Raw genomic sequence first — 23,863 nt, 5'->3', positions numbered from 1 at the left:
TTAAGTTCAGTGGCTATGCTATATTTTTTACCGCTCTGTTTATCTCCCTTTGCTGTTTCTTCCTGTATCGCTGCCTTTTTCTGGTGTTTTGTGGAGGAAGGAAAGTCAAGAAAAGTCTTCTGTGTTTGGAATTCTGTCTTTGGTTATGGCACAAATAAGACTCAAATTAAATTGTAGAGACACTCATAGCTTACACTGTATTAAACTTGTCTGGATAATTAAGAATTTTTTTGTATGTTTTAGCAAATCTTAAAGCTAAATTTATTTAATTTGTCTGGCTGTTACTTCAGAATTGGTCAGTCTTTTCAAGGCCCGTGCAGTGCTTGTACTACATCCAAATATTTTAATAGAGCGGTCTGGTAGATAAAGCAATACTTCAGTTCCTATCTGGATAATACAAAAGCTGGTAAACACAGGAAATGACAGTTTAGTTGCAACCCTGAGAGACTGTTTCTCAGTGACACACTTTAATTACAGTAAATGTTCTGTGTATGTTTCCACTTCTTAGTTGTACACAGCCTGTCACTTGTGCTTCATTCTTTTCCAGGCACTGACTGTTGAAGTACTCTGTCCACACACCTATTTTTCCATGCCTTAGCACTGCATTGAGCTCAGGCTAACACATCCTGCCTTTCAGGGAAGTCCATCAGCTCATTCTCAGCAGCACCTGAACAGAGCCAACAATAGTTCTGTGGGAGCAGAGTAAATTCATACAGGTTTAAGTCCAGGCAAAATGAGCTTCTCTGTTTCAAATACACCATGTACTATCAGATCTATTATGGAGTGCTTGAAGGAAGATTTACTATATTCTTTGTAGCAAAGATGATTCCTTTCCAAAGATTGATCATGCCCCATAAAAAACTTGCTTATGAAAATAGTATCTGTGCTTCTCACTTTGTCAAGATGCTGTTTGTAAATGCTCTAGAGCCTTCAGAGTGGTGCCCCATACGCTGTGCCCGAGAGCAAGCAGGAGAGGGTCACAGATGAAGCCATGAAGTTGTAGAGGATGTAGGCTTTATCTGTGCTGTCAGGGAGAAAGCAGACGAAGCCGAAGGGTCTGAGCAAAGGCTTTGAAATTTAGCCTGTGTTTTGTATCTCCTTGTGAGTACAATTTTAAATGTGGGTTGCCTGGCTTTGTAATCCTCACTCAAAAACTAAATCATCTGGAGAAATAAGAAAGCTGGATCACTTTTTCAGCACTCTTACCTTCATTTTCAGATAGTCCTCTTGTAAGACTTTTTTTAAAGAAACTGGATTCCTCAGCTGCATAAGTACAGTAAATCCAATTTGTTGCAGCTGCTTTAATTTCTCACTGAAAGGAAGTGGGAGATTAAAATTTAATCTTTGATCTTCTTGGTGAATTTCTTTCCTAGAATGTCAAAACTGAGAATGCTAATCCTTCTTTCCTTTTAAAGCTTTCATGTTTCCTTACTATCAAACCATAATGCACATTAGCCACGCTTTTATTTGTAGTGCTTCCTATATGTCCTCTGTCTCCCTCAAGTTTGCAGCTGCATTTTTAAATCCTTAATATTGCAGTCTGGTCCGTTTTCAGCTCCTTTTCTTAACTTGTCTTTTTTTTTTTAACAGTGTAGAAAAAATGTTGCATATTTTGACAGGTGTTAAAACTGTTTTGCTTAGTGTTTTCGATTTTGGTTTTGTGGAATTCTTTGTTTTGAAGTTTGTAATAGTGTACTCCTGTTTTACAAAGGTGTGTGGGTAGACAGCAAGAAGGGAAGTTCTGTTTTCAGTGAGGTGGAAACCTGTGAAGACATGGGAGTTTCCTTTTTGCTTAAAAGTATAACTAGGAAAAGTTCAGGTGGGTGTAGTACATGGACAGGCAGACTCCTGCAATTCAGAATGGAGCATATAGTCTGAGGCACAGCAAAGAAATACACAGAATTAAACAAAATTGCAACCAAGCCTCTGATATCACAGAGGACACACTATTCTTAGAATCCAGAGGGATTGCATACGTTTCTCGAACAGCAGGAATCCAAAAGTTTCTGGATTGATAGCAGCATGAAGAAAATAACTCAGCAAGGTGTAGTAGTTAGGGAGGAATTTATTTTTAAACCCTCATATTTTAATATCTCATTCTGAACTTTTTAAAAGGGGGTTTAAAAGGTTTCTATTAAACCTTAAATTTTAAATAAGTTAAAAGTTTTTGAAGTTATTGGTGTCTTCAAGGACAAGATATGTTGGTATATTTACAGCGAAATGCTGTCTGACTCCAAAGTGAAAAAATACTCATTTTTGTAAGGAGTCTCCCCTCTCTGCTCGTCTTTCCTTTTTTTTAAATTTGTTTTTTTCTTTTTTTTTTTCCCTTTCCTTTTTTTTTTTCCCCTTGGTGGGTTAAAGAATCATAGGGACTTTCCTTTGACCATTTTGCTCACTTAATGACATTAGCATGGCAATGTGTCCCCTTTTCTGTGTCTGTAATGTGTAATACTAAAATCTGTTTTTATAGTGGCATCCTTTCTCTTTTCTCCTGTAGCTACGCTTCTATGGATAAAGGGTTGCATAAAAGTATCAAGCAAGAAAGCTTTATGTTATTTGAACATTAGCACTCCATGCATTCCAAATTCCAGAATTTTTATCCAGTGTAGAATAATAAGATTAGGAGCAGGGGAAGTAAGGCCTTTCTGAATAATAATGAGAAGCATTGAACCTTTGAGGGCCTCAGTACAGTGCAGTTGTAAATGATGTGCATTCCCAGTAGGACAGCATATTGTATGGATCATAGAGTTTCTTCCTCTGTTAGTATTACCTGAACTTAACCTGAACCGTGGCAAAGAATACTTGCTTTGACATAGTAATGCTAAGGGACCTATACAACAAACATCAATGTTTTCCTCTTAATTCCACAAAGAGAATTATGTCATGTCTAGAGCAGGTGAACCTGAGGCTTTGATTTCAATAAGAGTGTTTGAATATCTTGATACTCACTGAGAATGGAGGGGATAGAAAAAAAAAAAAAGTCAGCTAAAAAACAGGGTACGTCAATCCTGGTGCATGATCATTAACTCCTGGAGTACAATCGTAAGAGACTGAATTTGATCTCCTTGTGTTTTACCCATTTAAATAAATAAATTTGCATTGCCATTTGCTTCTAAGAGTCCCAATATTTCTTGCTTCATTTCTTAAACCTCATATTCATTTACTGTAGATTTGCTTCTATATTCTGGAAGATACTGATGGGAAAAGCTAGTATTTGATAGTGCCTATAAACAAATTAGAAGAGTTGAGCAGAAGTTATTTTTACATTTGTCTAGTACGTTCAATGCAAGCTACATGAAGTTCAATACCAAATTAAATGGACTTCAAATGACAAATAATAAAAATATAACCAATTTTCGTGTTCAGTACCAAATTAAATGGACTTTAAATGACAGATAATAAAAATATAACCAATTTCTGTAAGGGTGGAAGAATAGTGCCAGGTTAGAATGGTGAGGAGAGGCTAATTCTGTATTTGCAGAGATACTACTTTATCATTGATATACTGAAGCAATCTCTCTAAGATTCTTTAGATAAAATAAATTGATATTTAAATTACCCTAAATTTCAGTTTTATTTGGCTATATTTATTGCTTTAAATAAATCAGATTGAGAATTAAGTTTCATCCAGTAAAAAGGAATAGAAAAATCCATTTTATACTTTCAAAACAAAATTAAAGGTTTCTCTAAAATACAAATAGTTTGACCAAATGAAAGGTGAGTTACAGGTCAGCATGCATACACATACAGTCACAGAAATGTTTGCTGTTTTTTTTAAAAAAAAAATTATGCATGGTATTTGCACATTTAGGATACAGCTTGATTTTCTTTCTTTGAAATCCGCTTTTAAGGCTACAACTTTGTCTTGACTTTTTTTCAGTGTGTTGTTAAAATAAAACAGTTTAAAATATTTCTGGAAAGGCTTAAATTAAAAAAAGTGAAATGTCTGAAGTTATAACCAAGAAAATAGAGTGTAGTGTGTAACCTGATTTCTTGAGCAAGAAGCTTTTAGTAGCTGCCTTTCTATTTGGATAGCAAGTGGTTGACATTTAGATTGGTGCTTTTTCTGTTTGTCATTGAGATATTCTTATGCAACCACTTAATGTAATAAAATTTTCAGTATTTTGTTATCCAAATTATAACTCAAATTACACTTGGCAAAGATTTTTACTTGCCACCTGTTTTCCCTTCCAGTTTCTCCATTTCTACTGTTCTTTTCTCTGTGTGGGGTTTTTTGTTTGGGTTTTTTCCCCCCTCTCTCCCCTTGGATCAGATTTTTGTCCTGCATTTTTTTCATTCTGGAATTGCGTTAGACTTTGAAGCTCTGTCTTACTGTTTGCATAGTTTGGTAGTTGTATTCATTCCCATTCAGCTACCAGGAAGAACTTAAGTTACTCATGGCTTGCTGCTTTTTTTTTCTTTTGCCCCCACCCCCCCTTTGTTGGTTTGTTTTTGGTTTTTTTGTTAAAACCAATGTGGTCTTCTGTCCTTCAAAATAAGTCAACATTCCCGTATTCGCTTTTTTGTAATTAGAAACATGGCATTCTGAAGGAGCTTATATGCTGATTTTGGCAAATACTAGTCTATGTAGAAGATCCATCTTACAGTTATAATGTTGGTTATCTCTGCTGAAACTCTTGCTGGCTTAATATGTGAGTAGAAGTTTAAAAAAGTGGTTGTTCTGTCAACCCAAAGTTTACCCAACCATTTTGCAGTTGATACTGCTGTTTTCAGCGAATCCAAGGGAAGCATGTTAAAATGGCAAACAATTACTGAGAAGACCACTATTTTTGGTGAAGTTTTCCTGATCTGTTGTGAAGAAAGATCTTGATTTATTTTTTTTTTCCCACTGTCCCCCACCCCCATAGAAGTGTTCTTTTAAAAGGAATTCAGCTATAGACAGATAATTTGTGTTTACATGACTGACATGGAAAAAAAAAATTTCTTGACTGACAAGCTCTGTTTCAGAGGATATTTTCTAAAGGCAAATTTGATAATGTGTCAGAAAAGCTCTCTGCTAACAGTTCTTCATTTTGCAGCAAAAGAATCTTGTAGTCAAACTGAATTAAAAGCTGCTTCTTTACTTTTTTAATAGTTTGGTTGCTAGTCCAATATTTTTCTTGTTTTCAGTCAAGACCTACTATCTGGGGGAAATGGCTGTGTTGTGCCTGTTATCCTCCAAAGAATCAGGCCTGGTTATTTGTCCAAGGACATGAAGAGCGTCAGTCATGCGCCACAGTAGTGTTTTAATGAGTACACATAAAATTAATGTGTTGTAGTGTGTTTTGATCCATTTTGGATGTCTGTATTCTGCAAAAAATCTCCAGCGTAATTAGACTAGAACTCAAGAGTCAGGCTACCGGTATTTCTGCCAATGTATGCTTATCCAAGTTACTCCAAAGGTCAAGGAGATCAAAGGCTGTATAAAACTGATGACCGCAGTTTTTTTACTGGAGGATATATTTGAAGATCTCTAGGAGATAACAAACGAAGACTAAAAAGACTGCTGAAGAAGCTTCCAGGGGATCTGTTCTGTGGCACAACTAAGTACCATTGCTGTGACACACGAAGATCTGTTGGCCAGTCAGAAAGAGTAAGAAAATGTGGTGTGGTAGGACATGCCTGCTTTTTTTCACTACAGCGGCTGCCTTTAGAAAGTCTGCTGGGATCTAATTGCTCTGGCACCTAATTTGGGGAATACTGTGTCTGTGCACAGGGCACAAACCAGAGAGAGGTGATATATTGCAGCATCAAAATCTACTGGTAAGTAACTCATTTTCATACCTGCTGATCTAATTTCTCAAAGTCCAATGACATACCAGTCCAGACAGCTCACTGTCTTGCTACAGTACTGACAATTTGAGAGTTCCCTTTTATTTTAGAGTTGCTCTTACAGATTTTAGTTATATTCATGTATGCTATCAATTTGAGTTTGCATTCCATATTTCCTGTCCTAAATAAAAGTTTTTAAAGCTTGTTCTTTCTTGTTCAAATGTTATTATTTTTTTTAAGCTTTTATTTTCATTTTTACTTTTCACTACTCAGGTAGTTCTTGAACTGGAGTACTCATCTGATAGAATTCCCTTTCTTAGGGAATTAGTCTGTTTGGTTTATTTCCTGTCTTCATCTGCTGGTAGGAGGGCAAATTGCCAACTGGACTGGCATTTTCTGGATTTGGAGAAATTAAACTTGCAGGTAAGAAATTATTGGTTTTTCATAGGTATAATTGGAAACAGAACTGAGTTTTTGTTTATTAACCAAAAAAATCTGTGTAAATGGGTCTTTCAGAATAGGCTGCCAATGGCATAAATCTGGATTTGATCCAGGGGAAATTGGAAATCCAATTGTCCTGGTTTAGCCAGGATAGGGTTAAGTTTCCCCAGCAGTGGGGGGGAAGCTGTAGCCGGGTTATTCATATATCATGCTGATGTCACATCCTGGCGCGAGCGCGGGAAGAATCGGTGATCGCGTGGGTTGGCGCAGCCGGTTCTCTCGCTGCTGTGTCGGTATATACTTTGCTCTGTTCATTGTTATCACTGTTATTGTTATTGTTTGTTGTGTTGCTGTTGCACTGTTGTATTAAACCTTTCCTTATCTCAGCCCTGGGGCTTTGTATTTCACTCCCTTTGTGGGGGAGGCAGCGGCCGCGTGGTCTCAGACCCTGGCAGGGGCTAAACCACCACAACTTTGGTGCCCAACATGGGGCTGGAGAAGGCTGAGATAAGGACAAAAGGAGAAGGTGTGTTAGAGCAATCTGTTAGGTGTAATTTTTTTTTTCTGTTTTTATTTGTATTGTTTGATAAGAAATGTTTGCAATGCTGGCCAATTTGCTTGCGTGGTGGGGCTGGATTAATCCTTATATCCCCTGTGTGTTCCCAGTGCTGGTGTTTGTTGGCGGTGGAAAATGTGCCAAGGGCCTTGTTTTGCTGTACTGGTTACTGTCTGCTTATAATGGGCTCGTATGGCTGCTTGTGGAGGTGAACCGGTACCTGTTTGCTGCCTGGTCTTTTGTTTGGGGTCTCACCCCCTCTGTGGGTGAGCCAGGGGAAGAGATTCTCTCGGTTTTTGAGAGTTTCAGCTATCCCTGGAGCACCCAGGCCAGTGTGCTTGTGGCACTGTGCTTTCTAAATGTCTGCCAGATCTTGTTTTGGGCCATGCGGTACTTCTCCAACAATAGCACCACCCGGAAACCTGCCCTGAGGGCAGATAGTTATAAATGGCTAGGTATGTGGGAGAAGATGGGCAAGTACCTGAGTCAGTGGTCACCCCCAACGTTCTGGGATTTCACTCCCGAACAAGTGCAGAGTCCTGATAAACTGGTGGAGTGTTTGGAAAAGGTGTGCTGCCAATCTGACAAACCCCGGGAGATGCAACTCGCTGCGATGTGCTGGGGGCTTGCCCATGCTGACCGCATCGCCCTTAACACTGATCACTGCCCTCAAGGGGGAGAAAGAGCTGCAGGGTCTGAAAGTGAACTTACTGGTGCAGCAGCTGGGCCAGGGGGACAGGCAGTGCCAGTACCAGTCGCCTCCACCAGCACAGCTGCTGAGCCAGAGGGACAAGCAGTACCAATATCAGTTGCCCTGATACGGAAAACCAAATATACCAAAAAATCCCCTCGCGATGTACAGGGTGATAATGAACCAGGCCCATCACGAGAGCAGGAGGAAGAGCCGGAGGTAACCATCCGATCTCTATCCCTCAGTGAGTTGCGAGATACGCGGAAGGATTTTAGCCACAGTCCAGGCGAGCAAATTTGCACCTGGCTGCTCCGATGCTGGGATAGTGGAGCTGCTGGTTTGGAATTGGAGGGGAGAGAGGCCAAGCAGCTGGGACCTTTAGCAAAACAGGCTGGTATTGACAAGGCAATAGGGAAACAGGCTCAAACCCTCAGCCTTTGAAGGCGACTCCTGTTTGGTGTAAGGGAGAGGTACCCCTACAAGGATGATGTTCTATGTCGGTTAGGCAAGTGGACCGACATGGAGAAAGGCATCCAAAACCTCAGGGAAATGGCTGTGTTTGACATGGTCTATGGTGATCTGAATGATGAGCAGTCACCAATGGATCCAGATCAGGCCCCTTGCACACAGTTGATGTGGCGGAAGTTCCTGCAAAGTGGACCAGAGGGACATTCCAAAGCATTAGCAGTAGTGTCCTGGTGGCGAGACACCCAGACTCAGACAGTGGACGAAGTGATTATCCAGCTCCGGCAATATGAGGGAAGTCTCCCTTCCTCCCAACATGCTTTGGTTTCAGCTGTAGAGGAACTGTCTCAGAGGCTCCAGAAAGTGGAACAGGACATGTCCTATGTTCCACCTGCATGGGCCAATGTCTCAGCTATTAGAAGCAGGCGCTTCCCCACTCAAGAGAAGGGCAGTGGAAGACACACACCACAGGGCACCCTGTGGTTCTTCCTCCGCGACCATGGGAAAAACATGAGAAGGTGGCATGGACAGCCCACTTCCGCCCTAGCTGCATGAGTACAGCAACTGAAAGGGAAGACCACCATGAAAGAGGAGTCTTCCAAGAGAGATGCAGCTCCAGTGTCTAGTCGGAAATCCCCCAGACAGAACAGAATGGCCGACAGTATGCTTGACCCTCTTGAGGGGACCAGGAAGTCATTCTTGCAGGAGTCACTCTTAGATCAAGTGAGTGATGGTGAGCAGGATTAGAGGGGCCCTGCCTCCAGCCAGGTGGAGGAAAGGGATAATCGGATTTACTGGAAGGTGTGGATCCGATGGCCTGGCACATCAGAACCACAAGAATATAAGGCCTTGGTAGACACTGGCGCACAGTGCACCATGATGCCATTAAGCCACAGTGGGGTCGAATCCATCTGCATCTCCGGAGTGACAGGGGGGTCCCAACAACTGACCCTATTAGAAGCTGAAGTAAGCTTAACTGGGAAGGACTGGCATAAGCACCCCCTTGTGACTGGCCCAGATGCCCCGTGCATCCTAGGTATAGACTACCTCAGGAGAGGGTACTTTAAAGACCCAAAAGGGTACCGGTGGGCCTTTGGTATAGCTGCCTTGGAGGAGGTTGAGCAATTGTCCACCTTACCCGGCCTCACAGAGCACCCCTCGGTGGTGGGGTTGCTTAAGGTTGAAGAGCAGCGAGTGCCAATTGCCACCAAGACAGTGCACCGGCGGCAGTACCGTACTAACCGAGATTCCCTGGTCCCCATCTATCAGCTGATCCGTCGACTAGAAAGCCAGAAGGTGATCAGCAAGACTCATTCACCTTTCAACAGCCCTGTATGGCCAGTGAGAAAACCTAATGGCGAATGGAGACTAACCGTGGACTATCGTGGCCTGAATGAAGTTACGCCAGCAATGAGTGCTGCAGTGCCGGACATGCTAGAGCTCCAGTATGAGCTGGAGTCGAAGGCAGCCAAGTGGTACGCCACGACTGACATCGCTAACGCGTTTTTCTCCATTCCAATAGCACCAGAGTGCAGGCCACAGTTTTCATTCACTTGGAGGGGTATCCAGTACACCTGGAATCAATTGCCCGAGGGGTGGAAACACAGCTCCACCATTTGCCATAGACTGGTCCATACTGCACTGGAGAAAGGTGGGGCTCCAGAACACCTGCAGTTCATTGATGATATCAATGGGGACACAGCTGAGGAAGTCTTTGAGAAAGGAAATAAGGTAATTGAAATCCTCCTGAAGGCTGGTTTTCCCATCAAGTGACAGAAAGTTAAGGAGCCTGGAAGGGAGATTCAGTTCCTAGGAATAAAATGGCAAGATGGGCGTCATCACATCCTAATGGAGGTGATAAACAAGATAACAGCCATGGCCCCACCAACCACCAAAAAGGAGACTCAGTCTTTCCTGGGCGCTGTGGGGTTCTGGAGGATGCACATCCCAAACTACAGCCTGATTGTGAGCCCTCTCTACCACGTAACCCACAAGAGGAACGATTTTAAATGGGGCCCAGAGCAACAACAAGCCTTTGAACAAATTAAGCAGGAGATTACCCAGGCAGTGGCCCTCGGGCCAGTCCGGACAGGGCAGGAGGTTAAGAACGTGCTCTACACCGCAGCTGGGGAGAATGGCCCTTCCTGGAGCCTTTGGCAGAGAGGGGGAATCCCGAGGCCGACCTCTAGGCTTTTGGAGCTGGGGATACAAAGGCTCTGAAGCTAACTATACACTGACTGAGAAGGAGATACTGGCAGCGTACGAAGGAATTCGAGCTGCCTCAGAAGTGGTCGGCACTGAGACACAGCTCCTCCTGGCACCCCGACTGCTGGTGCTGGGATGGATGTTTAAAGGAAAGGCTCCCTCCACACATCATGCAACAGATGCCACGTGGAGTAAATGGGTTGCATTGATAACACAACGGGCTCGAATAGGGAACCTCGACCCCCCAGGATTAGTAGAAATGATCATAAACTGGCCAGAGAGCAAAGATGCTGGGATGTCACCAGAACAAGAGGTGAAACATGCTGAGGAGGCCCCACCATATAACGAGCTGCCAGAGGAGGAGAAATGATATGCCCTGTTCACTGATGGGTCTTGCCGCATTGTGGGAAAACATCAATGATGGAAGGCTGCAGTGTGGCATCCCACACGAGAAACCACTGAAGCTGTTGAGGGACAAGGTGAATCGAGCCAGTTCGCAGAGGTGAAAGCCATCCAATTGGCTTTGGAGATTGCTGAGCGAGAAAAGTGGCCGAGGCTCTGTATCTACACTGACTCGTGGGTGATGGCAAGTGCCCTGTGGATGTGGTTGCAGCAATGGAAACAGAACAACTGGCAACGCAAGGGCAGACCCATCTGGGCCGCTGAAGTATGGCAGGACATTGCAGCCCGGGTGGAGAACTTCGTTGTGAAGGTGTGCCGTGTGGATGCCCATATACCCAAGAGTCGAGCCACTGATGAACATCAACACAACCAGCAGGCGGACCAAGCTGCTAAGATCGAAGTGGCTCAGGTGGGCTTGGACTGGCAGCGTAAAGGTGAACTGTTCATAGCCCGGTGGGCCCATGAGACCTCGGGCCACCAAGGCAGAGATGCAACATACAGGTGGGCTCGAGATCGAGGGGTGGACCTCACCATTGACACCATCGCAGAGATCATCCATGGATGTGAGACGTGTGCTGCAGTCAAACAAGCCAAACGGGTGAAGCCCCAGCGGAATGAAGATCGATGGATGAAATATAAATATGGAGAGGCCTGGCAGATCGACTACATCACACTGCCACAGACCCGCCAAGGCAAGCGCCACGTGCTCACAATGGTGGAAGCAACCACTGGGTGGCTCGAAACTTATCCAGTGTCCCACACCACCGCCTGAAATACCATCCTGGGCCTTGAAGAGCGAGTCCTGTGGCAACACGGCACCCCAGAGAGGATTGAGTCGGACAATGGGACTCACTTCTGAAATAACCTCATAAATGCCTGGGCAGAAGAACACGGCATCGAGTGGGTCTACCACATCCCCTACCATGTACCAGCCTCTGGGAAGATCGAGCGCTACAATGGACTGTTAAAAACTACATTGAGAGCAATGGGGGGTGGAACCTTCAAACACTGAGACACACATCTGACAAAGGCCACTTCGTTAGTGAACACAAGAGGATCTGCCAATCAAGCTGGCCCGGCTCAGTCAAAACTTCCACGTGTTGTAGATGGGGATAAAGTCCCTGTGGTGCGCATGAGGGACCTGCTGGGGAAAAATGGTCTGGGTTAGTCCTGCGCCAGGCAAAGGCAAACCCATCCACGGGATTGTTTTTGCTCAAGGACCTGGGTGCACCTGGTGGGTGATGCAGAAGGATGGAGAGGTCCGATGCGTACCACAAGGGGACTTGATTGTGGGTGAAAACACACCGTGAGTTATACTGTGCTTTTGTTAATTTTTCTTTGTCAATGCTAATTGCTAAATGGCAGCTGGATGTGACGCACATAGTATAGAATAAAGGGGTGAATTATGTCCTGGTTTAGCCAGGATAGGGTTAAGTTTCCCCAGCAGTGGGGGGGAAGCTCCAGCCGGGTTATTCATATATCATGCTGACGTCACATCCTGGCACGAGCGCGGGAAGAATCGGTGAGCGCGTGGGTTGGCGCAGCCGTTCCTCTCACTGCTGTATTGGTATATACTTTGCTCTGTTCATTGTTATCACTGTTATTGTTATTGTTTGTTGTGTTGCTGTTGCACTGTTGTATTAAACCTTTCCTTATCTCAGCCCTGGGGCTTTGTATTTCACTCCCTTTGTGGGGGAGGGGCAGCGGCCGCATGGTCTCAGACCCCGGCAGGGATTAAACCACAACACCAATCTAGCTGAAATGAGACCAGAAATTTGGTAGTTACCAAGAGAAGGCTTTTCTATATTAGCTTGGACTCAGCTTGAGATTAATTTTTATTTACTTATTTATTTTTAAATTCCCAGAGGTAGTATAGTTACAGTATACTAAGTGACCATCATTGTTATATCATTTCTGCTTTGCATGCAGGAACCCCACATACAGGTAGTCTTTTGTCCCCATCCCCCACTATAAATGAGTGAATCAAGTCAGGTCACACTTTCAAGATGCAGAAGTCTTAGATGTATTAATTCAAAAGAGTAAATTCTTATTCTTTTGAGAGGTGGCTGAGCTGCCAAAAGCAATGCTAGTGCAAACAGAACTGTTTGTGGAGTTACTTTATGGATTAAATTTAAAACAAACAAACCCAACAAAACCCAAACTGCTTAAAAAAAAATAAAATTGAACATTTCAATGATCCACTTTCTGAGTGGCTCCTACCTGACTATACCAGAACAACTGAAAGGGCAGCATACTGTGAAGCAGGGATGGAAATGAGCAGTAATTTGTCAATTGCAAGTTTATTATTTCATATGTACCATACATAATTATATTCTTGTGCTTAATAAATAATGTTGAAATAATAAATTATGAAATAAACATCTCAAAAATGATAAAAGTTGAGGAAATCAGCAAGTAAATATTTTGGAGAGTACCTGACAAAGACAGGGCCAGCGAACACTAGTGGAGGAGGATGTTTGTCAGAAGACTTCACTCATCTCACTTTTCCCTCCTTCTTAAATACACAATTAAAGGACTGAAAGTCAAAAGCATGCAGAGACATTTCTGGAATAGTTATATAAACCTGATGTTAATGCTCTGGCTGTTGCTGCTGTTCTTGAATAAAAGAAAGTAAATTTACAGGCCTGGAGGGAGTGTATGTATCTGCAGTTCAAGCAGACACTTATTTCTAACTTGGGAGTATGTTAGTGTTGATTAGTTAATGAATCATCAGTATTCTTTTGTAATAGACAGGAAATCATTAGCAGGATATTTTTACTGCATACTTTTTTTTTGTTTTCTATGAAGAGCTTAATTTAAATAGTAGTTCCTGATGTAGAAAATAAAAAATATAAATGTAAGCAAAATATTTCTTAGTTTTTATATATGTATTCTAGTATGAACATGATGTTCTCATCTCTTGCTGCTTGTTTTTCCTAACAAATTATTAGTTGCAGTAGTATTTGAATTTGTGTGATGTTTTTCTTTTTTTAGACATTAAGAAAAAACCACCACAATTTAAACGTCATAACTTAAACAGGGTATCCTGGGCTAACATGGTGGGACTGTGTATTATATATATGCATTATGAAAAAATTTATGCCATGAAGTAATACAAAGGATATTTGGTAATTTTAAAAGCAATTTTTTGAAAATACTTCTGTCTCCAGCGTCACCAATGCCTCTCTCCTGTAATAAATCCCAACGAGCATTTTGCTGGGTTTGCCTCACGATTTTTCACTATGAAAATAGCAATTCGGCAATTACTTCCAAAGGAATTAGAAATATTCTTTCTCTGCCTGCTATCTCTTCACTATTTCTGGATTATTTTTAAAATGCTTTTCAGATAAATATGATAAACATTTATCTTATAAAAATATTTGTTGGGGTGAAGACTGTTCAGGGCACAAATGTTGAAAGCAGGAGAAAAATAATTGTTTTCTTTCTGCAGATCACAAAAGAGAGCTTCTACTTTTGCCAACATGATTACAAAGAGGTGGAAATGATTGTAGTGTGGATGGTAGGGGCGGAATTCACAGGCTTTCAGACAACCAAGAGTTTTCATGCCTAGGTTAGGTGATGTACCATACCAGCTTAACCTCCCTGGTCTCATAATAAATTCTTACATATTCTCCCTACTCTACACAAAACTTTCTGCACTGTGCAGTCTCACCGTGTTAGGCCAGGATACCTTAATCAAGCCATCTCTCACACACTGCCTTTCTTTCATTCAAAAAATAATCGTACAGTCTCTTAAGGTCCACTGTATTCTCCATGTACCAACTACCTTTCTGAGATTACTACATTTAGAAGCCATTGCTTTTATCTTCTTTTTGATTTTCAAGTTTTCTATTTCCAGTCTGAAGAAAAGGAGTTAACAGCTTGTATATGCTCATTTGCTTGTTTTCACTCAAACTTGATTGTATTTACTTCTTTTTTAACTTCCCCTATAGTAAACCCTTTTGTCTCTCCTACTTTTCCTCCTCGCTTTTTGGAATGTGCTCGCTTTTACTCCTGTATTAAATGGCTTAAAATATTGTGTACAAACCTTATCTTGCATCGTCTTTAAATCATCACAGCTACAAAACCAATGGAACAATATTTTATTGTATTATATTTAAAAATAGAACTGCATACTTGTGATCTTCAGTGTTATTCTTATGATGTATTACAGATTTTGTTCCGTTTAAGTTATGCTCATAAGTTATGAGGTAATATCCTTCATAAACTCTAGGCTTTGAGTCTTGGTCTCCAGGCGTTCAGGTCATTCTGTTTTTCAGCTGGTCTTTCTCGCCAGCGGTTCATTCTCAGGAACAAAAGCAATAGAATAAAATCATTTGTACATAGACCATTCCAGTTCAGTATGTTTTACTACAGACCAGCATTTTCATATACAAGCTTATATATTGCATTACGTTATTTTTATCTGAACTTTTGGTAACACTCTTGAAATATTTCCCGGTCAAGGCCTAAAGAGTTTAGTAGTTTATTTTTTCTATGTGTGTAGATAACAGAAAATACTCATTTCACTCTTGAATATTTTGTGGAACTTGTAAATTTCACTAATATCTCTATTTGCCATTTGTACCTCTTCAACAATTCTTCATTTCTTATTTTTGCTCTATGAAGACTTTATTCTAATTTTTCCTCTGAAAGCTTTTATATGCCAAACTTATTTTGCTATACTAGCAGATAGATACGTTTTAATAGTAATATTTGGTTAAGCAGCCTGAGAGTATAAACATATAGAGGAAACTCATAATCTTCATTGCACTCATTGTGATCATTAAGAAAAGTCCTACTTCAAACTCTGCAGTATCACAGCCTAGAGTTGGCCAGCACTAGTTACAATGCTTGCATTCTGAGGAACAAGAGTGCTACTGTAGAAATTCAATCTGCCTTGGTTAAAATAAATTGCTGTCTTTTGAGAGCTCTTAACTTTAGAAAGAGCTCCTGTTGCCTGACCAAGAGCAGGACAACACTCAATAATCTTGTGCAGTGTTTTTTCACATTGAGCATTTTGAAATATGTATGCTTTTTTCATTAAACTTGATCATATTGCCTTCCTTTTTAACACATTTCTATAGTAAATGCTTTTGTCACCATTTCTTTTACTCTTCCTGTTTTTGAGTATTTGTAGCAGGATCATTTTTGCCTCATGGTGATTAAGAGTTTGAGGCTGATGTATGCTGTGTAGATGTGGCACTTACAGACATGGTTTAGTGGTGGACTTGGCAGTGTTAAGTTTATGGTTGGACTCTATGATCTTCCAACCTAAATGATCCTGTGATTCTGTGCAGTTTAGTACTTTGAGTCTTAAAATAAGTCTGGTTAATATTCATAAATTGATACTGCCTTTGTTTATCTTGAGAGAATTGCTGTTTGCAAGCAGTGCCTTTAATAAGTCTTTGCTGCAGTGGACTCTCATGGTACTTTAAAAATGGCTGCAAGAGAGCAAACAGTAAAATAATCTGCAAAACTCAAAAAATAGGTGATAAATACCAGCACCTGCTGTGAATATTCTGTCTAAGTTCCTATTGTCTATATACTATTTTATATATACTGAATACTGTGTTTTGACTGATTTTATACATTTGAAGTTATTTTTACATATTTTTAAAGATTCAGAACAAAAGCATAGAAGTCCACACAGAAAGGGTGAAATTTCAGGTTGCTATAGGATAAAGATTTGTGGGAAAAGCCTCAACATAGAAACCTACATAATATGCCAAAATTTCACTGTTAGCAACTTGTCTGTAGATGTGTGGTTTTGTCATCTTTGCTCAGCATGTTTATTTAATAATAACAACACTGCTGCTGAGTTGTGTGGTGGTAACATATAGGAGTTGTCCAAACAGGAATTTACACAAACCTGACACAGTGTTGTAAGTGTATGCATTTGCTTTTAGTTACTGTGTGCATAGTTGCTAATATAAACTGTGCCTTGTTATGAAGCTTCTATGAAATCATACAAGAAGTCCTTCTGAATAAGGAGGTGATGTAGTGTAACTGGCTAACCTCATAAGAACTTGCTAGATCACTGTTTCAGTTTCCTCAGATCAACAAGATGTACCCCATGGAATTAGGGGAATCACATGGGGAAGTGACTGCTGGACAAGATACTTGAAATTGTCAAGAGCTTTGGGTTATCAAAGTGGTTATTCCTATAGACCCCTTAGAGAGGAGGGTGACAGGGGAGATCCCAGGGTAGAAAAGTTGATTTTCTACTTGCATGAACACTGGGGGAATTCATCATCTTGAGAAAAGTTTCTTGAAAATAGTTTTGTTTGCTGTGGTGCCTTACCACCTTCTCTTACAAAATTGCTGTGCATCTATCTCCTCTCTAAAAATTTCTTACTGAACTCGTCATTTTCTTTCCTTGTTTTGTGGGAAGTTTTGGCTCTTTGGTTGCTGTTACGTGCCCTTGTGAAACTGCTTGTCTAAGCAGTGCAGATACTACCAGGATAAAAACTGCATTGTAAAAATAGACCTGTTGACAATGTTATCTGTGAATTCACATAAATGTATGTGTACCATGAATAATTATTTAATTTGCTGTGCAGTTTGGCATTTCAAATAACATGGCATTTGGCTTCAAACTCCTGAGTACATTCACTATGGAGATAAGTAACATTAGCTATTTGCTTCAGGTCACAGATAGTCAAACTTGTTGTAAAGCAACATTTTACTATTGCCTAATATTTTGTGGATTAGAGAATTTATGGGTTAACAAGCAATCTGACTTGTTTCTAGAATTATTCTACAGCAGTATTAAGTGTAGGTTGGAGGTTGTCTTGTACTACTGGAAAAAGGCTGATCTTGTCTTGGAGCCTGAAGAACCATGTACTTCCCTTATTTCTGTATGACTTGGGCAGATGATTGACAATATTGACACATTAGTTTCCTCATTTCTAGAATTTTAGAAAACTGGTCTGCTTCATGGGAGGCAAAACTAATTTGAACATGTAAGGTACTCAGTTAACACATTTTCTGTAATTTAAAAATCATAAATCACTAGAAACAGTAAGGCAGTAGAAAACAGAATAACTAGGTGTTATGTTTTACCTGGAAGCATATAATGGAGTTAACATGTCTGGTTCTTAGTTCATTCTGCAAAAGTATAGGGGGAGGAATTTCAAATTGAAAAAAAAAAAAAAAAGGGAGGTGGAGGGAGGACATCACATTCCCATAGTTGGTTTGCAAAATAATTGGACTGTTAATTACCATCATGCTGGCAGAAAGAATCTTAAGAATGCAGTTGCTTTTTTTTATTGCTTTTGCAGAAAGATTCTCATTTCAACTTTCTTCTGTTCCTAAATACTTCTCGATAAATTTCTAAGTTGTTTCTCCTAGGAAAAATGAACAGTTTCAGATGCTTTATGAAAATTGCAATCTGTTGGTCACTTGAAGTAGAATGTCAGTGTGGTCAGGACTGTTTGTCCTGGTTTTCTTTCTGTACCTTAAGGAATTGCATTTAATAGACTGAGTTTTATTGCTTTTTGTATTCACAGGACTGTGCTAAAGAATAATGACTTGAGATCAAGACAAGAATTAACTACTCACCTCACCAATCAGTGGCCTTCCCCAGGAGCTCTGGATGTCAATGCTGTTGCCTTGGACACTCTACTCTATAGAAAGCACAATCAACAGTGGGATGAGTAAGTTGAATATTTATTTTGATTCACCTTTAGAGGAACAGGGAAACTCAAAATTATGCATTTCCCTTAGCATATTCTGAAAGGTATCCTATTGGAATTACTTGTTAGAATGTGCAAAGACCAGCTGGCAAAAAAAATCAGTTTCTGTTGCCTACCATAAAAATTTCCTTCCTTTGGATTAATTTTAAAAAAATAAGAGGGAATGATTGCTTTAGGAAAAAAATGGTTTAGGAAACAAACAAAAAGGTGGTGTTTAAGAGAAGAAAGATTAACTGCCTGGGGTTTTTAGAAAACTTTTTAAGGTGAATTGAAGATATCGAGTTAGATCTTTAAATGTGTTACTATTAAGTATTACTTGCTTTGCAGGAAAAGTTTTCAAAGTCTGGACCAACTTTCAGCAGAAGGTAGTCTTTCTCAATCCTCTCTGGATCCAGGTCACTCACAGGATGGGAAGCAGGATGGAATGAACTTGTTAAATGAAGGTACTAGAGCCAGTCCAGTGGCTTCATTTTATTTTGTTCTTCATAGCTCTGCACTTCAGTCCCTGTAAGATTAATTTTCAATGTGAACAATGTATGCATTGAACGGCACATTGTTTTAATTTTTATGCACATTGTTTCAGTTTCCCTAAGTACTATACTTCAAATAAGTTTGGATTTATGAAGATCCCCCCCCCCCCCCCAATTATAATACTTTGTGCTGTATTTAAAGCTAAGCTTAAAATATATTGCATATCTTCCTTCTCCGTCAGAGAACCAGAGACAGTTCAGTTACAAGGAGGATCTTCTGTCATCTTTCTGCTATAACTAACTTAAATCTTTTGAGCTCTTTAAGTTTCCTTTTTTGTTTCTTAAAAGGAGGATTAAAGGCACTGGATTTGCAACTACCACTGTCATGCTTACGTCTTGCATTCAACATCTGTCTGTGGAGATGCAGCCTGACCGTGTTGCTGTTAACATAGAGAGAGGAACATGATATGAACCACGCTAGTATATAGATGTAATACACACACATCCCATTTCAAAATCTGTACTCTCATCAAAGTTGAGCTGCTCCATCTTGTGGGCAATTGTGAAAAGCAGAAAAATGCTGGAAGACCTCTGAAATAGTAGTATTTTGGTACAGAACATAAATTGCTATAAAAAATTCCTTTTGTATCTCATCAAATGTTAACTTTAAATAGACTTGACAATACAGAGCCTTAGTAGTTCGTAACTGTAAAATTTCTTGGTTTTAAAATATCACAGATGTGAAATTTACAACTTTTTAAAAAAACTGTAAACAGTCTTAAAATCTAAACTGTTTAAAGTTTTAGCTTAGAGAAAGTGAAATAGAATCAGCATGGCTATTATGAAGAGAGTTCTTGTGCAGATCTACTTTCAACTGCTTTTTTGCAATATTAATCATTTGAATTTATGCTTTGTCTTCTGTTCTGTAGATTAAAGTGTGGCAAAACTGCTGATAATAGTTTTAGGTTTTTATTTCAAGACTCTATCTTTAAAGGTAGCATAACATCTCACTTCTAGATTAGTGAGGTTCATCAGTACCTAAGCTTCAATGTAATTTTGTAAAATGATATGTGATCCTGCTATTAAAATACCTCTGGTCTAACTTTCAGTATGGCAATCTTTAATTAAAAGATTAGAAGCAGTAAACTTTCACATTACTATAAAGCCCACTCACATAGTCAGATTTTTAGTTTCACACTTACTGAAATCAAGGCCTGTGCCCAAACAGTGTTATACTGTTCTTTGTGTGGTTTATGATCTCAGATTGAATGCAGTCTTTAAAGGGTAGTTTTTATGGAAATAAAGATTTTTTTTTTTCTAAAAATGAAGATTTTTAAAAGAGTTAATCTAGTTCATTCTTTAGGGAAAGCTATTCGGTCACTTGAAAAAAGCTCCGTAGAGGTGAGACCTAAAATCTGCTGGAAACTGCTAATAAGGACCATAAATTGTGCAAGAGACTTACATCTCACTTTTTTTTTTCCATAACGAGTTGTTGGGCAGGGTGCAGTTTGGGTTGTTTGGTTTTTTCTTACATCCTTCTCATGAGAATAAAACTTTGCTGTCAGGAACAGGAGACACAATTTTAAGAAATACTACTTTATGGATATGATGGTAAAAAAAAAAATCTGGTAGACTGGCTTGTCAATAAAATCTTGTGCCTGTGACCTTTTTAAGCTAATTTTATCTCTAGTTTAAGGTGATCTTTTCCATTCTGCAGGTGAGCCATGAGGAGGAAATAGGGAGATGCTGGTAGATCAAATTCTTTATAATGTAATTTATTAGCGGACTTTGCACAAAATAACTTGAACGGATATTCTGAGAAGGGAAGACATAAAATAAATAAATTGTGCAATGCAGTCTTATACCTGTAGGTATGTTTCATGTTAACTGTCAAGTGTGTTTGGGATGACAGGGCAGATACTCATGCTGCCACTCCTGCACTTTAGGGCTTTTTCCAATGGTCAGAGCCTAATGCACTTCAAATTGCCAAGGTTTAAAAAACAAAACATCTTTATTTTTAAAGAACTATATCCTGATTCCAGTTAATTCTACTCCTTTCTGAGGGATTTAAAATTAGATCTCTGGTACTGATGTTGCATTAGTAACATCACGTCCATTTATATATAATTTACTAGACTAAAACCTGTGCTTGAATTAGTAACTTCAGTTCACGGGGCGGTCAGTGGAGCCTCTCAGTCTCCTTCTGTAGGAGGCTGACTACAGCTCAGCCTGTAATGCACGGGTAGGGCTCTCTTCACCACCTGGACAGGGAAGGTGTGGCATAAATGATGTGTCTTCCTAATTGCATTTATGAAGTATGAGTGTGCTGAAGAAGTAACATGTAATGAAACAGGTTTTTTCTATTCCCTCGTTTTGTGGTCAGGTAATGTTGTGCTGTAAAAATTACTAGCTTAATTCTTGTTTTCCTTAACAGGAAAAGAAGACACTCCATCATTGCTTGGTCTTTGTGGCTCTCTTACTTCAGTAGCAAGCTACAAATCTCTCACAAGTCTGAAATCAAGTGAATATCTTGCAAGTCCCACAACAGAGATGACAAGTCCAGGCCTAACACCATCTTGAGATACACACAAGAAGGAAGAGCTTTGTGTTGTACACATTTGGTTTATGTTCCATAAAATGACTTGCAATGAAGACTGCTAGTTCCAAGTTAAAAAATAAGCTGCTTTATTTTTTCTTTTTGTGGTTAGCTGTTTAATTCACAAATTCTGTCACTTTTCATTCAAACTTTTTTTCCCCCCAGAGGACTTTTCAAATTTTCTATTTTAGTCTTGAATTATTTAAAGCTCGTGGTCAGGTACAGGACATATAATCTGATGCTTATGACTGATTTTTAAAATTAAACAGTTGGAAATCAGTCCCCTACTTAACTGCCATGACCTTTGTTTCTCCATGCAATGGCCTGGCCCTACTCTAGCCACGGTGCTTCTCTACATTGCTTTAAGTATCTATCAACTCTGGCAGAACAGACAGGGAATCCTTAACACCAGTCTTTGTAGGCAAATAAATATTTTACCTAAAAATCCAGCTTTTCATCTGTGTATGTTGCATAGGACCTCAAATAGCATATTTAACCTATCAACAGCTCTTCTCGAGTTTACTCAATGTTAGATTTTGCATTCTTGTTAGTACCATGGCACTTAGGAGATGTCTGAGTCGCACTGAAGAACCACACTGAAACACTCATATTATTCTTGAAGTTGCATGTGAATAACAAATGTAAATTGATCATCTAAATCAAGCGTACTTAGCAATTTGTAAACGTTGAGGAAACTCACTAAATGCTTTTGAGTGACCTGAGTTACAGATAATCGAACATTATACAAGAAATTTCTTCGTTCATTGGCCTTGCTGGAAAGATGGGGACTAAGGACGGTGGGGTTAGCACCTTGGGAAGTTTGGATTGTGTGATTATTGGCAAGATCCCAAAGAGAGTGAAAAAGGGGAAACAAAGACAATGTAATGACAGTTTTCTCATGTTAAAGATTTTTCTCATTCTTGTAGTAGTGCAATAGGTATTTTTCTTGATTAGGTAATACGACAGAACTTATATGAGTCAGTTTTCTCAAATTACTTGCCATTGATTTAAATTCCTGATAGGAAGAAAAAAAAAGAGACGTTTTTTAAATGAAACTAACTTTCCAGATTACCCTACAGTTTCAAAGTTTGCAAATTAATTTTTGAATTGCAAACTATATTCTTAATTCTTTGTAAGATACAATGGATCCTTTATGAATTTTGCTAATCAAGGTAGTGCTTATCAGTATGATTAGTAACTTTTTAAACAAAACTTAAATGCATGTAAGTACGTTGTATTTATAAGTGCTAGGGAAAATGCTTTTTTGTGCCAAAGAAGTTTCATAAATTGTTTACATGAGTAGCTGCAATACAAGACAGATTTTTAATTATTGCTTACTCCTAGGTGTTTACAGTATGTCACTACACTCTGTACAGTTTTAGTTGATTTGCCTCTTGTAATGGTACCTTGGCACTACTACTACAATCTGGTCATCTTAGGGTGGGCTTGAAAGAAAGAGGATTTATTCTTACTTTACTAAAAACTACAGGAAATGTTTAGCCATTGTAAGTATGAGGCTACGCATCTCTAGAACTCAAGGCACTGTTGGATTTAGCTGGAGGAGATTCAAGATACATCTCCTCAACTCTCCAGTTCACAGTGCTGGGGGTCACTGCGTCCATGGCAGGGTAGACAACTACTGATGCCGTTTTAATAAGGATTTTTAAAGCAGTTTAGCAAAATCCACCAAATCTTGTCTTTCAAGCCCTCATGTACCCACCCAGTTAATTTCTCTGTAATAAACTCTGACCATTAAATCCTTTCATACGCTGTCAGAATGTCCATTACTTCATATAACTTTTTTTATCATATTAAGCACCTGTTCTCTCATGGCAGTTGAGTAACATTATATTTGTAAACTAGAGATGCGTTTTTACTACAAATACAGTGAGGGAATCCAGATTCCACAAGTTAACATTCTCCATCAAGGTACAGTGATTGAATTCATCATCTTTGCTGTTAAACACTTCTACATCCCACTGCATCTGTATTTGGAGGGGGCTATAGCCATGATCTTCAGTCATGTTTGCTGACGGCTCTTTTCTTGGAGCTACTGGTGTGAAATTCATGTGTCATTTAACTGAAGTCTTTTATGTAGTCTGACACCACTGTGAGTTTCCGGGTGTCATTTTGTGCATGGGAAATCAGTTATGTGTGTCTTTCTCAGTTCTAAACATTAATCATTTTTCAAAAAAAATGAAAATGCCAAAACTGTTTTGTTGCCTTGACGTTCCATAAATGTTGCATGTAAATTAAACATTTTGTATCATCACTAATTACTATTTTTTGTCTCTGTTTTAATCATACAGGATAAAAAAAAGACTATTTGGCAAATTGCAGTATTGCTGAGCTTATAGCAAATTCTTTTCTTGCCAAACACAGAGGCTTTGGTTTTGTTGCTGTACTTCATTCAATGTAGTTCAAAAGATGCTGTTACTTTCTTTCCCTTTGGCCTTATTATGAGGTGGTTGTGCAAAATTACTTTGAAAATCCCTGTGGGGGAGCAGCATCAAACATCTCCTTTGGCAGTACCTCTTGCCTTCACCGTGTGCTGTAACTTTGCACTTA

The 23,863-nt window shown here is 39.6% G+C and overlaps 1 protein-coding gene across 2 annotated transcripts in view; it reads left to right on the top strand.

The window, feature by feature from the left end:
- RUNDC3B (RUN domain containing 3B) overlaps nucleotides 1-23,571 on the top strand; it is a 62,547-nt gene extending 38,976 nt beyond the window's left edge. The window contains exons 9-11 of one of the 2 annotated variants that reach the window (XM_074864923.1): nucleotides 18,044-18,190; nucleotides 18,557-18,672; nucleotides 21,134-23,571. In XM_074864923.1, the coding sequence (XP_074721024.1) occupies nucleotides 18,044-18,190; nucleotides 18,557-18,672; nucleotides 21,134-21,279 (409 nt within the window). In that variant the 3' untranslated portion in view covers nucleotides 21,280-23,571. Of the gene's footprint in view, nucleotides 1-18,043; nucleotides 18,191-18,556; nucleotides 18,673-21,133 lie in introns of those variants that run through there. The other variant, XM_074864926.1, reaches the window with a different exon arrangement.
- Nucleotides 23,572-23,863: the final 292 nt, after the last annotated feature.

This window comes from Strix uralensis, chromosome 1 (assembly GCF_047716275.1).
Source record: "Strix uralensis isolate ZFMK-TIS-50842 chromosome 1, bStrUra1, whole genome shotgun sequence".
NCBI classification, from domain to species: domain Eukaryota; kingdom Metazoa; phylum Chordata; class Aves; order Strigiformes; family Strigidae; genus Strix; species Strix uralensis.
This window is presented reverse-complemented; position numbering and strand designations above follow the sequence as displayed.